The 15,709-nt window shown below is 38.0% G+C and overlaps 1 protein-coding gene across 5 annotated transcripts in view; it reads right to left on the bottom strand.

The window, feature by feature from the left end:
• Positions 1-15,709, bottom strand: part of TMEM117 (transmembrane protein 117) — a 484,811-nt gene that overhangs the window by 365,337 nt on the left and 103,765 nt on the right. For 4 of the 5 annotated variants that reach the window (XM_081821523.1, XM_081821521.1, XM_081821522.1 and 1 more), the window contains one exon: positions 2,813-2,945. The exons of the other annotated variant lie outside the window; for it this stretch is intronic. In XM_081821523.1, the coding sequence (XP_081677649.1) occupies positions 2,813-2,945 (133 nt within the window). The remainder of the gene's footprint in view (positions 1-2,812; positions 2,946-15,709) is intronic. 5 annotated transcript variants of the gene reach the window in all.

Genomic DNA, 15,709 nt, shown 5'->3' with positions numbered 1-15,709 from the left:
ACCAGCAATCCACAGTCACGAAACTAGTCAATCATGATATCCACAAGCCTATTCCTTCCACAGCCTCTGGCTCCATCATTCCTTGCCTTACAAAGGATGAGGCAATGCTTCAGATAACATGGTGTCTCCTAGAGAACCCCAAAAGCACAGTTGTATTCATTTTCCCTACCACCTGATTTTCCTACAATTTACATTCCAACCTTAAAGTACTCACTAGTTCAAATGGCATGTGTAATTAAAGTTGGTAATATGTCTTTTATAAATAGTAATTTAATTTTTTATTAGCAAAACTAAACCACTTGTCCCTTGCTTCAGATTAAAAAAAAAAAATTAAAAAGTGGCCCCATGAAAATGTCCTTCTGAACAAGGATGAGGCATATTGGTGAAGAGTTCAAGAGTTAGTCAGAATATGGAATACTGTATTTAGTCTGAAAATAAAAAAGAATCACTTTCAATTTTAGTTAAGACAGACACCCATAAATTCTTATTTCCTGCATATACCGCCTACTTCTTTCAATTTTCAAACACAGCTTGAAAGATAAAAATACAAAGAAAGACTAATAGACCTACAGTGATTGAGCATCAGAATCAATCGGCAATCAACTCTGTACCAGCCTGACAGCAGGAGGTATTACCAGAATTCACTACTTAATCGCTCAACTCCTTGTTTAACGTCTAAAGTAGAGACTGAATTATAATGTAACTTTAGACAAGTGACAGGACATCCCTGGTCCTCAGTTTCCTGATCTGTAAAATGAAGATAATAAAAACACCTATTGCGCAGGGTCATTGTGAGGTTTAACTGAGTACTGGTACTGAGTGCTTAAGAACTGTTAACCCTCTGTAAGATTGGTTTTATAATTAGCTATTGAGTGCTCTACAGTGTGCCAGGGATGACCTATTATTGCATTTAGTTTATTACTTTTAAATCTGCTTCTTTCCTCAGAATAAATAACTTCCGGTTAGCAAAGACCTCAGTAGCTCCATAAAATAAAAAGAATAAAAAAAAGAATTAGAGAGGAAGTCAACTTCCAAGCAGAAGCTATATATACTATTTTGACATATTATCTTCAGCAAGTGCTTAAAAAAATGCAAGTTTTTTATGGGTCCCTTCCTCTTCCGGCCCCAGTGCTGTGTGCACAACACAACACCTCTCTGACAGACTTCTGGTTGTGTTGGGTAATTCCAAGAGGACCGTTAGCCGTTGCATTAATACAGGCATGCGCTAAGGCTGAGGCTGCTCCTGACGGGCCCGAGTCAGAGTCTGGAACGCCACCATTTAAAAAGAGACCCAGTAAAGGGCATTATTTGAAACCCAAGAAATAATCACAAACAAAGCTTGTCAGTAACTTCTTTTTTTTTTTTAAGATTTTTTTATTTATTTGACAGAGAGATAGAGAGTACAAGTAGGCAGAGCGGCAGGCAGAGGGAGAGGGAGAAGCAGGCTCCCCGCTGAGCAGGGAGCCCGACGTGGGGCTCGATCCCAGGACCCTGGGATCATGACCTGAGCCGAAGGCAGATGCTTAATGACTGAGCCACCCAGGCACCCCAAGCTTGTCAGTAACTTCTTAAAGCCTGAACATTTGATCTAAATATCACATGCCTGAATTTATCCCTTTACTATTCATTTTCTTTAATGGTGGGGGAAAAACAATAAAATTTTAATTGAACTATCCCTCTTAGCAGTGAACAGTGCTGGCTAGAATCTATACATAACATCAAAACAATTGCTCTCCAGAACTGGTCGACAATCTTGCCTAGCCTACATTTAGAAGAAAACGATATCACCTCACTTTCCAATCTACTGGGGAGAATAGATGGAAGCATTCCTTAGGAACTATGTCAGTATACAATATCTAAAGTGGTTTATTCTTGTCAGGAATCTAATTCTTAGTGTTATAAGCTAAGCCATTCTCCTTGTATTCTGTTCTTTTTTTTTTTTTTTAAAGATTTTATTTATTTATTTATTTGAGAGAGAGAGAATGAGAGAGGGAGTGCACACATGAGAGGGGGGGAGGGTCAGAGGGAGAAGCAGACTCCCTGCCGAGCAGGGAGCCCGATGCGGGACTCGATCCCGGGACTCCAGGATCATGACCTGAGCCGAAGGCAGTCGCTTAACCAACTGAGCCACCCAGGCATCCCCTCCTTGTATTCTGTTCTTAAAACTTACTAAGAGCAAATCAAGAATTGAAGAAAGTTACCAAAAAAAAAAATAATAATAATAATAACAAAAAAACCCCTACAATCTCCTTGTTAGCACCTCTTCATGCCATGGTGATTTGGTCAGTGATTTGATAAGTATAGATCACAACCCTGCATTTAATACAGGGTGGCCCACTTTTAAAATGACCCATTTATAACAAAGATCTCTCTGTTGGAACTATCAAGAGAGTTTAAAAAAAAAAAATGCCACCAGTATCAAATACTTTTATTTAACCAGGCATTGCAGAACAATGAAACTGCAAATCTGGAGACCTTCATCTTATCCCAGCTTTACTAACTGTGAGATAAACAAGTCAGTAAGATTTCCGGATTTTCATACTCTCTGTGGTTTTACTGAAATTATTACCTGCCCTCAAACTACCCCGCAGAGAAGTCCTCAAGTAGAAAGAACACAAGTATCACAGAACGCTATAAGCTCCTTGGAGAAAAGAGTCTAAATGCTTTAAGTAAGAAAAATGCACAGATTATCTTTATTTACAGTAGAATATTTGTGAAGAGTTAGGCTACTATGAACTAAAAAATTCCCTTTGAATTTTTAAGAGTTTCAAACATAACACTCACCACAGTAGAAAGGGGAAAGATAACCTACCCCATGTTCCCATCCATTAGAAGAATCGTGTTGTATATGTGAGAAAATATGAAGAGAAACAGAATTGTGCTGAAGAACATTGTCATCCATGACCCATGATCCTCTCGAAACATTTTTAACCGGAGCAACTGACCTGCAATATAAGATATTATGAGAAATCAGTGTCCATCATGACTCACAATTCACACAGCTTTGCTTTCTTTTACTGAATCTCTCTTATCTCACTATTTTCTGAGATCTTTGCCATAGAATTGCCTTATGGGTCAAACCACTCTAATATCCTTTCTGTCTTTGGTCAATAAATGATCACGGATGAAGTTCAAGACAGTCCCTGTATCATCCTGGAGCAAATAATACTAACATGAGACTCGAGTATAGTTCAGAGATCGTTCATGATGCTGCCCTGAAAATAAGAGGAATTAGAGCGCTGACACCTATTTTCTATTTCACTAATGTGTCTTTGGTTTCCTGTATACTGAAGCTACTTCGGGCAAATGGTAGAGACATTGTGTAAGTTCCACATAATTCCCTTTTGCTTCCATAGGCCCACCCCCAGTACTGACCAGACAACAAAACTGAGGCAGATCCAATTGTTGAAGGTACATGAAAACTTAAAAGGAAAAATATGGTGTCTGCCATAAGATCCAGACAACATACCCTCACTCTCAGCTAAAACACCCACACTTGCATACAGGCCTGTGCATAAGCGTGTGTGGGTTGAAGGGGTCAGATGGGGGGGTGGGAGGGCGCAGGATGTACATGTGTTACGGAGCTTGGTGTGGCTCCCAGCAAAAGGATATTTCCACCCTGATGCCTAAAATTCCATTTACATAGATAAATGCTAAGATAAGAAAGAATCTTAAAATGCAAATATTTCAAGGAGGGAAAACATGTATAGATGAATACTAAAAAAAATTACTAATATCAGAATTAATACAGAAACATTTCAGTAGAGAAGAGAAATGAGAGCATTACTATCCTGAAAATTGAGAGAGATGACAAACCATGGGAGTAAGAAACAAATGAACGTAGGTCACCCTGGCTTCTCCTAAGATCAACTTTGTCTACTAGGCTTATTTCCATTCCTGAGGAAGTTATCTAAATAATGATAAGGGAGATGATACACACATATAAACTACAATTAAAATAAAGTAGGCCTTAAATCCTATAATAGAATTTCTCACCAGAGAAAATATTCCCTTTTTATTCATGATATGTCAAGGCTATGAAAAAGATATACATATTTCCATCTGGAAATTGTCTCTCTAGGGATAGACAGTAGCTCTCATGTAGGTTACTGAGGATAGGAAAAAATCTTTTAAGATTTAATTACTAAGATTTTCTTGTACCTCACTTTTATTAAAATAGCACTTTAGGTTTCATTTGGAAACCAGAAACATTACACTAGCCAAAACTTTAAATAGAGCAAAAAAAAGGAGATTTGGTTACATCATCTGGTTTCTTGGCCTGTGCAAGAAAAGCAAAGGGCAAATCTGAAAGTCAAGGGAAGAAGAACATGGAAAACTCTCTACTGAAGCAAACAATACTAGCAGAGCAAATTACAACTTCACAGAACTTGCTGATAAACTGAATCAATAGTTATGGAAAACCAGAGATCTGCAAGTCTCCACACAATACGTTGTCAGGAATATGATAAATAGATATTAAGCACAGAATGCTTGAAAGTAAAACACTCATGCCATAAATATCATAAAGCAAACTGTAAAGAATATTATTCATTTGTTGAGCAAAATATTGAATGTGTTCTGATGACATGTCAGCCATGGTTCTAGGTACTAGAGATACAGCTGAGAGCAAGGTAGAAAGGTGTTTGAAGTCCATCATTATTTGGGTGATTAATGAAAATGTGATCTTATCTCAGGCTCATGGGCTCTCTTTGTTCAAGGTTCCCTTAGCTTCAAGTCCTTTCAGCTTCAAACTAAGATTTATTTAGTTCAGCAGTGTAGACTGAAGAACAGCAAAGACCAGCAATTAGAGTTCCTTGAAAATTTAAATGTGAATTTCCTTCTTAACATATGCATATGTCAAAAAAATTACTAATGGATGCACTTTAAAAGTCAATCATAATGCTGGCGATTGAAGAGTGCTTTGCAAATAAAACATAGTAGATTAACTGTGCACTGGCTGAAATAACACAAAGTTAGTAAAAAGGGAAATGTGACAGTACCATTTATGCTGTGATTGTCAAGCTCATTGTCTGGCACTAATTTCAGTCATTAGAGTCATTAGAACAAAATGGCAGGTTAACCTGGCCTGAAATTCATTTGTGACGCATAATAAAAGTGTTGCAATATATGAAGGACACCACTGGTGTGGCTCCAACGTTCAGTCGAATCACATTATAAAAATTCCCCATAAGTTACTTCAAGGTTAACTCACTGGGTGTCCATCCTCTTGCTAGAAACACATATGCATAGATTGCCATCAGTTGGCTGCTGGCGTAAGTGACTTCTCATCAAGCTAATCAGATCAGGAACCTCAGTGTTACCTGAGGATGTCACACGAAAATGTGTTGTCTCTGCCCTATAATATGACCATATATTTGGTCTGCCTGGGACAACAGTGGCTTATAACTGTTGTCCTGACATAATTATTCAGAATGCCCCCTTCATTTCTTAAGTGTACTGGTTTGGGTAATAAATTATATGCCACCTTCTCTGTAGATCACAGAATTCAAAATTTTATCACACTTTCCTTTAGAGGAGTTTCAGTAAATAACTGAGTGAAGACAGTCCTATAGGTCAACAAGAGTAAAAGGGCATCACTGAGAAGGTGGGTACATTCCCGACAAGGTCATAAGTGACTTTTATTTTAACCATAGATATATTTATGAATATGAGTGTATATTTATATTAATAAAATTTGTCTTGGGCTGTATGGACCATCACCTTTGATAAGGTCAAGGTAATTGGAAAATGAATCTTAGAACAAGCAGAAGCATTAAGATGGTACACGAGCCTATAGAGGTGTTGGAAGACACAAGGACTGGCTGTTACAAATGCTGGTTAAAGTCAACTGAAATGCCCTAAAACCTCAGAATCTTTCCTGGAAATACAGTGGGTTTAAGGCCAGTAAGATGTTATAAAATTCTAGCAAGATTAATGATCTAAAAGCATATTTAAAAATATATGATGACCCCACATATGTAGTGGAAAATAAAAAGAGGCAAGTGTAATAGGGAGAAGTATGGAGAAACTGCTTGGTTTCTTGGGGGGATTTTTGCTGCTGTGTTCTCATCGGCAAAATAAAAAGGAATATTTCCTTTCTACCTCACAACCAGACTTTTATCCTGTGTTCTGGGTACCTTTTGTTCAAGTGTGGTTCTCACAAGGAAGCCTTGAACAAAGAAATAAACTAAGCAATCTCAGAGGCAAAGAAGAAGAGTCTGTACTTCCACGCAAGAGACGGGGGTAGCCCTACTCCTGGGAATTTGTTAAAGCAAGGGATTCGATAGAGCGAGGGCTTCTAGGTTCATGGAGGATACGAAGATTTAGGCCTCCAAGGTGGCAGAACATCATGTGGATTTGATTTAATGGATGGTGGTGAAAGCCAGTATCAAGGGTCATGGCACTGAAAGTCAGGTAAGGAGACTGAGTTAGCCCCTAGGGTTTAAGGCCAGTAGGGCAGCCACCAACCTCCATTAGGAACACAACAACCTGGGCAGGACCCAGACAACTGTTGGAGGATATCATCGAGAGGACATGATGACCAGGTGACCCTCAAGCCAGACCTAGGCAATCGAAGGCTCCTGACCCCTTCCCTGTTATTGGAATGCTCGTTCTATCCACCACTCCCACCATGGGAGCTGTTTTTAACAATGCAGTATTGAGAGAGCAATGAGTAGTTGCAACTGTCCAGACGGTGTAAGTGACTGAACTCCGTTGAGACCTCTATACAAATTTTAAGATTGTAGTGGGCAAGTGCAAAGATCTATTTGTCTTATGGCCACCGAAGGCAAGCCTCGTATATGTTCTCTTGCTTATTAAAACCACCACCTCCCAACCAGGAGGTGCCTGACTCTTCCTTCGGTCTCTCCTTGCCCTCCATGGGTGGGGGCCAGTGTCAGATTTTACCTGAGAAATTCCCAAGGTTGCAAACCAACATCGTCTTAAACAGTACCATAGCGCCAAAGAGGGGGCCGAAGACCATCACCCAAGCAGCATTAGAAGAAGCAGGGAACAGGTAAATACAGATTGAGGGATTTGTTTCCAGGACCCCTGTAGCCTTAGGACTATTTTAAATTTTAGTGATAAAAAAAGATAAGGTGAAAAATTACCAGTATTGTACTCTCTGCTCGCCTTGGTAAGCAGGAATCAGAGCAAGATTTATATAATATAGAGGAAAAACTGTGGCATTACACATAAGACCCTGACCAGGAAATATAAAAGGACAAATGAAGGTGGCACTTTCCTCAAGAGGTCTTCAAACTGAATTAATACCACTATCCATTAAGCCTCCTGCTCCAAACTTTCCTATATATGATGTAGCCAGCCATATACACAATGTATATTTGCATGTACATAATGGATACATATGTAAAACAAACATGTAATCTACAGCAAATTAAAATGTTTTAATTTGTTGAGGTCAAAAGCTGGTTGTAGTCAAAGTTGGAATAGCAGGCATTCCACATAGCAGTAAGAATGTTCTCTGTTGCCAGTAACAGAAAAGGAAGGAAGGAAGCAAGGAAGGAAGGAAGGAAAAAAGGAAGGAAGGAGCGGAGGGGAGGGGAGGGGAAGGGTGGGGTGAGGAGGGAGGAGGGGAAGGGAAAAGAAAAGAAAAAACTAAAAACCAGCTTAAATTATAAGGAGTCTTTTATTTATTGGCTTCTCACATTTTCTAACAAACATGTTTATTCCCTAAAAAAAACCATAATTTTCTCCTTAACATATATGTTCAGAAAATAGTATAGATTTAGTTTAACTAAAGAAATGCAATGACTTCAAGCAAGGCTTGATCCAGCACTCAAACAAGGCTTGCTTTATCTCCATTTCCCAGCTTGATTTCTTCAAGGTGAAGAAATGAAACTTGTTTCATGAAACTTGTTTCCTTATCAAACTTCTTTTCCTCAACACCCTTATTTCCTGTGCACTCTATACCTGCCTTATGCTTGCCCTGTAAAACCCCAACTCTGATTCAACACTACAGTTTGCTTTCTCTGATTTCAGTAAACTGCTGTGAAAAAAAGTTACACGAGTAGATTAATAAGCCACTGCATAATCATGATCCCCAATTTCAGCAGCTACTGCAGTCCTGCACATTAATAGTTTCCCATCATAGCCAGCTCCCCCAACGTGTTCATACATACCCTTTGTAGCCCCAAGATGACTGTAGAAATCCTGAGTAATGTGCCTTCATTTTTGTCCAGGGAGGAAAACATAATGCTTCTGCCCCACTATTTCTAAAGAAAGTTAGGTGACTCACTCTCAGTGAGCTTTTTGGGTACTGAACCAATCACCAGTAGCAATGATTAGCTAAGCCTATGTCACATGTTACACTCCTAGAGCCAGATTAAGTTAATTACCTAGTACTACATTGATCCACAAATGTAAATCAAGTATGGCAAACATTGTTGAAAACAGCAGAACCATGGGATGGAAGATCCCTGGTCCTTGAATCACTGCTTAGATCAAAGGTACCTGCCAAGTTTTGGCTTTATATTAGTGAGAAATTCAATTGAGATGCACTCATTATATATTTTGGAGATTTTTATTACTGAAGCTAACATTACCTTACCAGATAGAAGATGACCAATGGATCAAAGGCCCAGAGAAGGAAAAAAAAAAGGGTAGGGGGGCTTAAAATGACCCACATAGAATCTATTTCTTAGTCTTTATATCCCAAGTACTCAGCAGAATATATGCTAAAATAACTACATTAAATTCTGATGGACAGATTCTAGGAGAATTAAGACCTGCTCACAAGAAAGGGCACACATTTTCCAAAAGAAAAATTCTATAAGTAAAATATGGGGGGAAATATATCTTGTTGGCAAGCTCACACAGCTCACACAGCTCAACCTCAGAACACCTAAGGCCCAAGACTTTGTATAATGTATTGTCTACTTGTGTGTGCCACATCCATCCATAAACTGCAACACAGTGAGGACCACAGCTGTCTTCTTCCCCACTGGTATCACCATGGCCCTGGCACATAGCATGTCTTAGATAAATAGTTGTCCAACTGCCAACAATGAAGGGACACAATACAATATAGAGCAACAGTGTACAAATGAACAAAAAAGATATTCCACCGTATGGCTAAAATCCTGCATCTTTGCAGATCTGGCAATTACACCCACCCTCTGTGCCGTATGGAACCCACCAGGTTCTTTGACCTTCACCTCCTCCACGTTTTCTCCCCATCTATTAGCCACCTCCTGAGCTCTATATAGCATGAAACTTGTTTCCTTATCAAAATTCTTTTCCTCAACACCCTTATTTCCTGTGCACCCCATACCTGCCTTATGTTTGCCCTGCAAAACCCCAACTCTGATTCAACACTACAGTTTGCTTTCTCTGATTTCGGTAAACTGCTGTGAAAAAGTTACACGAGTAGATTAATAAGCCACTACATAATCATGATCCCCAATTTCAGCAGCTACTGCAGTCCTGCATATTAATAGTTTTCCTTGTACTCGTCAATCTCTTTCCCATTCTCCTCAGCATCCATTTCACATTTTACCTCAAAGCTCCTACTAAGCCTCTTTCACTCTCAGACTATGACCTTGGCCCAACCACAAGGAAATATGGCTGCCACCAAACATGATTTCCTTCAACTTCCTGCCCACTCACATGCATCGCTTATCTATCCCCACTTCCTTCCCTTGTTTCTCAGAGAATGCAGTGCTCATCCCACCAAAGGACCCACATGTACCTCCTTAAAACCATACCCTCCCCTCTCTTGGGGCCTTGGCCCATCAGCCTTCTTTTCTCTCCTTTGTATTTCAAATCTCTCTCTCTCTCTCCTGGTTCTCTTCCCTCTGCCTCTAAAGCCTCTTAAGTCCATCCTAAAAGCAATGCTTTCTTGACCCCATGTCCTTGAACTGTCATCCATTCTTCTTCCCTTGTCCAGATTTTGAGAAAAAGTAATATGCATCATGCCCACTCCCTGAGATCTTACTTGCAATGCAAACATTCTACTGAAATCATTCTGGCAAATGTTAAAGACTCCCACAACGCCAAATCCTGTAGAAATATACTGCCCTTTAATTTACAGGACATCTCTTTTGCATCTGACAGAGCAGTTGTTCACGCTTGTCCTTTTTGACAGTAACTTCCCTGGCTTCTCAAACACCAAATACTCCTTGTTCTTTTTCTACTTTCCTGATTATTCTCAGTCACCTTTTTGGGCATCTCCTCTACTTGTCCCATAAATGATGATGTTCCCCATTGTCTGTCCTCAGTTTTCACCTTTCTCGTATCACTACATGATCTCATCCACTGTTATGGGTTTAATATCCAATATCTCCAGCATAAACTTTTCCTCCCAAGCTTCAGACTGAAAGAGTCACCTGCTCACTCTCCTCCTGCATATCCTGTGGGCCTTAACATGCAGGTCAGAGATGATCTCTTCCAGGTAGTTATCTTCATTGTTAAATATTTCATATATTAGAGTCATAGTCAGCAAGAGTTTATAGGACATACTCTTTCAGGAAATAATAAGGTCCCTTCAGTGCAGATAAGAAGGAATGGCCACTAGCCAGGTATATAGTTTAAAGGGTTGGATTACATGATTTTTAAGATCCTGTACAACTCTAGGGTTGTAGGATTTGTTTAGTCAGTGAGAGATTACTGTAGTCTGCTAAATCAAAATACTTCAAATTAAAAACAGAAATCCTTACCTACTGAGAGAAAAAGAGGAAATGTTCCTCCTTATGTTTTATCTGTCATTGTATGCCTCTCTCATGTATAAAATGAAGCTAAAGTAACACACTGATAAGATTCCTTAAAGGCCAACTTAATATTTAACACTTTATATGGGAACATTTGACAATAATGTAAATCCTATTTCTTATGTCTAGAATAAGAGAATAAAATTGGATCATAGCATTTCAATAGTAATTGAACTTCACTTCCAATCAGACTAAAATAAGTATACGAAGTATACCCGGGTGATTTGTGTTAATTTCTAGTTTATAGGAACATGACATGATATGATTTTTTTTAAGATTTACTAATTGAAAAATGGCAACAGAATAAAAATAACTAAAGTGAAACAGTCCGTGGATGGGACATTAACAAAGAAAATTATCTAAGAAAACACAGCAGAATATCATTAGGGAGAAGAGGATGTTCTAGTTAGACAAATGTAGCATTATATAAAGTACAAGATCATAAAATTTTGTACCCTAAGAGCGCCATTCTATTAATATTCAGATCAAGTCTTGCTATTTCAGTGTACAAAGAGAATTTAAAAAACATTGCATAGATGGTTTTTCTTCACATTAGGAGTAGGAGCTTACACACAAAATGTTTGTTAGTCACTGAATTTGACAGAAAACCAAATATTGAGAATTGAAATATAATCCCATAAAATACTACAAATACGTATTACAATGTGTAATTCAAAAGAGATTCTAAAATAATAATAATAATAATAAGACTCTGGTTAGATACCCAGCATAAATGATGGTGTTTTCAGACCTAGAGTGTAATGTCAACTTCAAAAGTGTACATATTACAAACTTTAAGTAAAGTATATATCCACTAAATAAACACATGTTGACATAAATAATTCTCCACAGAAAAAACAGTAATAAACCTTCCATTTTATTGAGAGAGTTGAAATATTTTACTGTAATAATATGGCTTTTTCATTAGACTATTCTTAGGATTAACTGACCTAAATTGCTTATATTTGCTCAATGTGAAAAAGTATGATCCCAAAAGGAAATCAAAGTATTCATTTATTATTATCTACTGCTTTTCCTGTTAAGGAAAAAATAGCCACTGAATAAAAAGAATACTAAATTAACATTACATCTTAGCTTGTAGCCTAAGATTTAGCAGCACACTTAATTTAAACATATAAATTATACATATATGATATATATGATATATATACATATTGAGTATTATAATATCCTGTAATTTTAATGAAATCAATTTGTTCTATATCTTCTAGACTTGTACGGGTGAAATCAACCTAAATAGCATTTTTAAGATCCAAACCCATCAAAAAAGTAAAAATTTATAAAATATGTTCAGAAATGTTAGAGGTTGTACTTATCACAATTTTGTATTTCAAAATGGGCAACAGGATAGAAAATATAGCTCCCTATTTTTAAAAAATTAATGTAATCACCATTAATAAATTTTTATGTCTTCATCATTATATTGATATCAGTTTTGAAAAACAATAATATACTTTTAAAATAAGTTTTTGGGGTGCCTGGGTGGCTCAGTTGGTTAAGCGACTGCCTTTGACTCAGGTCATGATCTCAAGGTCTTGGGACCGAGCCCTGCATCGGGCTTCCTGCTCTACGGGGAGCCTGCTTCTCCCTCTCCCTCTGCTGCTCCCCCTACTTGTGCTTTCTTGCTCTCTGTCAAATAAAAATAAAATCTTAAAATAAAGTAAGTTTTCATTTGATTTCAGGCATTCTATTAATCCAGCTAAAAAGGAAACACTGAATTGGCAAGACTAATCCCCTGTAGGCTGATCCATGGTTTGAAGCAATTGTAATCAATCACAAGGTGATTGTCCACAAGGCTTGAACACTAGCTCCTGATCATATATGGAGTAGAGGGGACAAGTGGGTCTGGTCCTCCCACAACCATAAATGCTAGGAAAGCAAAACCAGGCCAGAGGTGAAAATTTTTGTATTTCTATTATCTGCATTCATGTATCCAGGTCTCATTGACTCTTCCTTTCTATGAACTTCGTTTTCATTCATAGTTTCCCATAAGTTCTCTGACTCTTGCAGACTGGTCTCTTGTACTCGCAAACTTGCTATTTTCTCTTCAGATTCCATTTTTTTTTTTAAAGATTTTATTTATTTATTTGAGAGAGAGAGAATGAGAGACAGAGAGCATGAGAGGGAGGAGGGTCAGAGGGAGAAGCAGACTCCCTGCCAAGCAGGGAGCCCGATGCGGAACTCGATCCCGGGACTCCAGGATCATGACCTGAGCCGAAGGCAGTCACTTAACCAAATGAGCCACCCAGGCGCCCTCAGATTCCATTTTTAAGCTTACTGAAGAAAGATATTAAAAATTCATAACAGGTTTCCACTTCCAAATATAAGATGATTGGAAATCACTACTTCATCCTAACAACAAGTACCAAGCTGAACAGATTTTAAAATGAACAAGTCTCCTAGGACCTGTAAGAGAGGTGAAGACACAGGGCAAACTACTGCCCCTCAAGACTGGATAGACAGACAGCAAATAGAAGGAGCTTACCAGAGCAGAAACTCACAAATGAAAACTGCCTTGGGAATCAGTGCTGGGGTAGGAAAACTTGAACTGTAATAAACAAATTGCTAGAGGCTCAGTGTAGAAGCTAAAAACTCTAGGAAGACACAGCCATAGCAGAGGCCTCATGCTTTTGTAATTTTTACCTCTAGAAGCTCAACCAGGATCCCATAGTAAACACTGGAGAAACCAAACCCAACCTGCTGAGGTTATCTGTCAGAGCCTTCTGACCTGGATGAAAGGTCAGCCTACTCTAGCCATCCTCTTCCAATTAAAGTGGCAGAGAGGTGAGTAAGTACTTTTGAAGTTCACAGTCCAGAAGTAGAGTCTCACTAGAAGACTGAGACCTAATCATAGGACTATAGAACACTCCTTCTCCCCCCATACCTCACCACCACATTGCTAAAGCATTCCTTTTACCTGGTACATCATGTTCAGTTATCAAAAAACACAAAGCATATTAAAAGGAAAACAAAAAACACCATTTGAAGAGACAAAGTAAGCATTGGAACCTGACATGGCAATGATATTAGAATTATCAGACCAGGAATTTAAAGCAATGACTAATAAGCTAAGGGTTCTAATGGATAAAGTAGACAGTATGCAAGAACAGCTAGGAAATGTAAGTAGAGAAATGGATTTCCTAAGAAAGATCCAAAAAGAAATGTGGGAGATAAACACTGAAACAGAAATTAAGAATGCCTTTGATGGGCTTATTAATAGGCTAAACATGCTGAAGAAAGAATCTCTGAATTGAAAGATATCTCAATAGAAATCTCCAAAAGTGAAAACCAAAGAGAAAAAAGACCAAAAAAGGTAGAAGAGAATACACAAAGACTCTGTGAGACAACTAGAAAAGGTATAACATATGTGTAACAGGAATACTAGAAGGAGAAGAAAAGAAAAAGGAACAGGAGAAATATTTGAAAAATAATGACTGAGAGTTTCCCCAAATTAATGTTTGACATCAAATAACAGATCTGGGAAGCTCAAGAAACACCAAGCAGGATAAATGCAAAACAAAACAAAACTCTACATTTAGGTATATCATTTTCAAGCTACAGTAAATCAAAGATAAAGAATAAAATCCTGGAAAAACACAGGGACCACATGGAAAACTATGGCCTAGAGTTTGAGGCAGTCTGAGTGGGTCAGAGACAGAAATTGAAATTCAGGGCTCCCAATGCAACCATGACATGAAGAATCAAAATATCAGAAAAAGGGAAACCCAAAAAGTGAGCCCAAACATCTAATACAATTTCCCACAGAGCATTTGCTGACACCTAAACTATGTAGGTAAGAGTCAAAACCAAGCAAAGGACAGCTGATAAGAAAAAAAAGCTAAGCATAGATTTTAGCAGTCTCATGATGCTCAGGAAATAAAAACTGGAATTCAGGATACACCAAAGTAGAAGAACTCTGAGCAAAATCCGGAGTGTCAACTGTGACACATGAAGGACTATATCCTAGAAGTAAGGACAAACCAGAAACAGACCAACCCAAAGAAAGCCTGAAGCCCAGTTTCTATCTGCTTACCAGGAGAAACTAAATTTTCCCTAGGGAAGATCATCATGAACCTTTAAAATTATTCACATGTTATCTCTGATATTCAAGTTAAAAAAAAAATAGGCACACAAGGAAACAAGACAAGAAAAATCAGTGAAATTCAAGAGAAAAAAAAAGACAATATAAACGACTCATTGATGATGTACATACTGGAGTTCTAAGACATAGAAGTCAAAATAACTATAATCAATATGGTCCAGAAAATAGATGAAAAGACTATGAATTTTACCAAAGAACTGGAAACTATTCATGAAAATCAACTGGAATATCTAGGTCTGAAAATAATAACTGAAATTAATAACCATAGATTTACTAGCAGTTACATATGTACATACTATGTGATCCCATTTATATGAATTTCTAGAAAATGCAAATTAAATAGAACAGTAATTGCCTAAAGGTGTGAAGGGATGGGAGGAAGGGATTACCAAAGCTCATAAAGAAACTTTTATCTTGATTGTGGCAACGGATGGCTACATATGTCAAAGTTTATAAAACTATATAGTTAAATATGTGCAGTATGTCAGTTATACCCCCATAAAGTTACTTAATATTAAAATAACAATAAGACTATCTTTTAGGATTTAAAACACATGTGGAATTTAAGTTTATGACAAAAGTAGGTCAAAAGATAGAAAGAGGTAAATAGAGTTAAAAGCTGTAAAGTTTTTTTTTTTAAGATTTTATTTATTCAGGGCGCCTGGGTGGCTCAGTCGTTAAGCATCTGCCTTCAGCTCAGGTCATGATCCCAGCGTCCTGGGATCGAGCCCCGCGTCGGGCTCCCTGCTCAGCGGGAAGCCTGCTTCTCCCTCTCCCACTCCCCCTGCTTGTGTTCCCTCTCTCGCTGTGTCTCTCTCTGTCAAATAAATAAATAAAATCTTTAAAAAAAAAAAGATTT

The sequence above is a fragment of the Leptonychotes weddellii genome, chromosome 5, assembly GCF_054177405.1.
Source record: "Leptonychotes weddellii isolate Sample4059 chromosome 5, ASM5417740v2, whole genome shotgun sequence".
NCBI lineage: Eukaryota > Metazoa > Chordata > Mammalia > Carnivora > Phocidae > Leptonychotes > Leptonychotes weddellii.
Note: the sequence above shows the minus strand (reverse complement) of the source record. Positions and strands in the feature narration are given on the sequence as shown.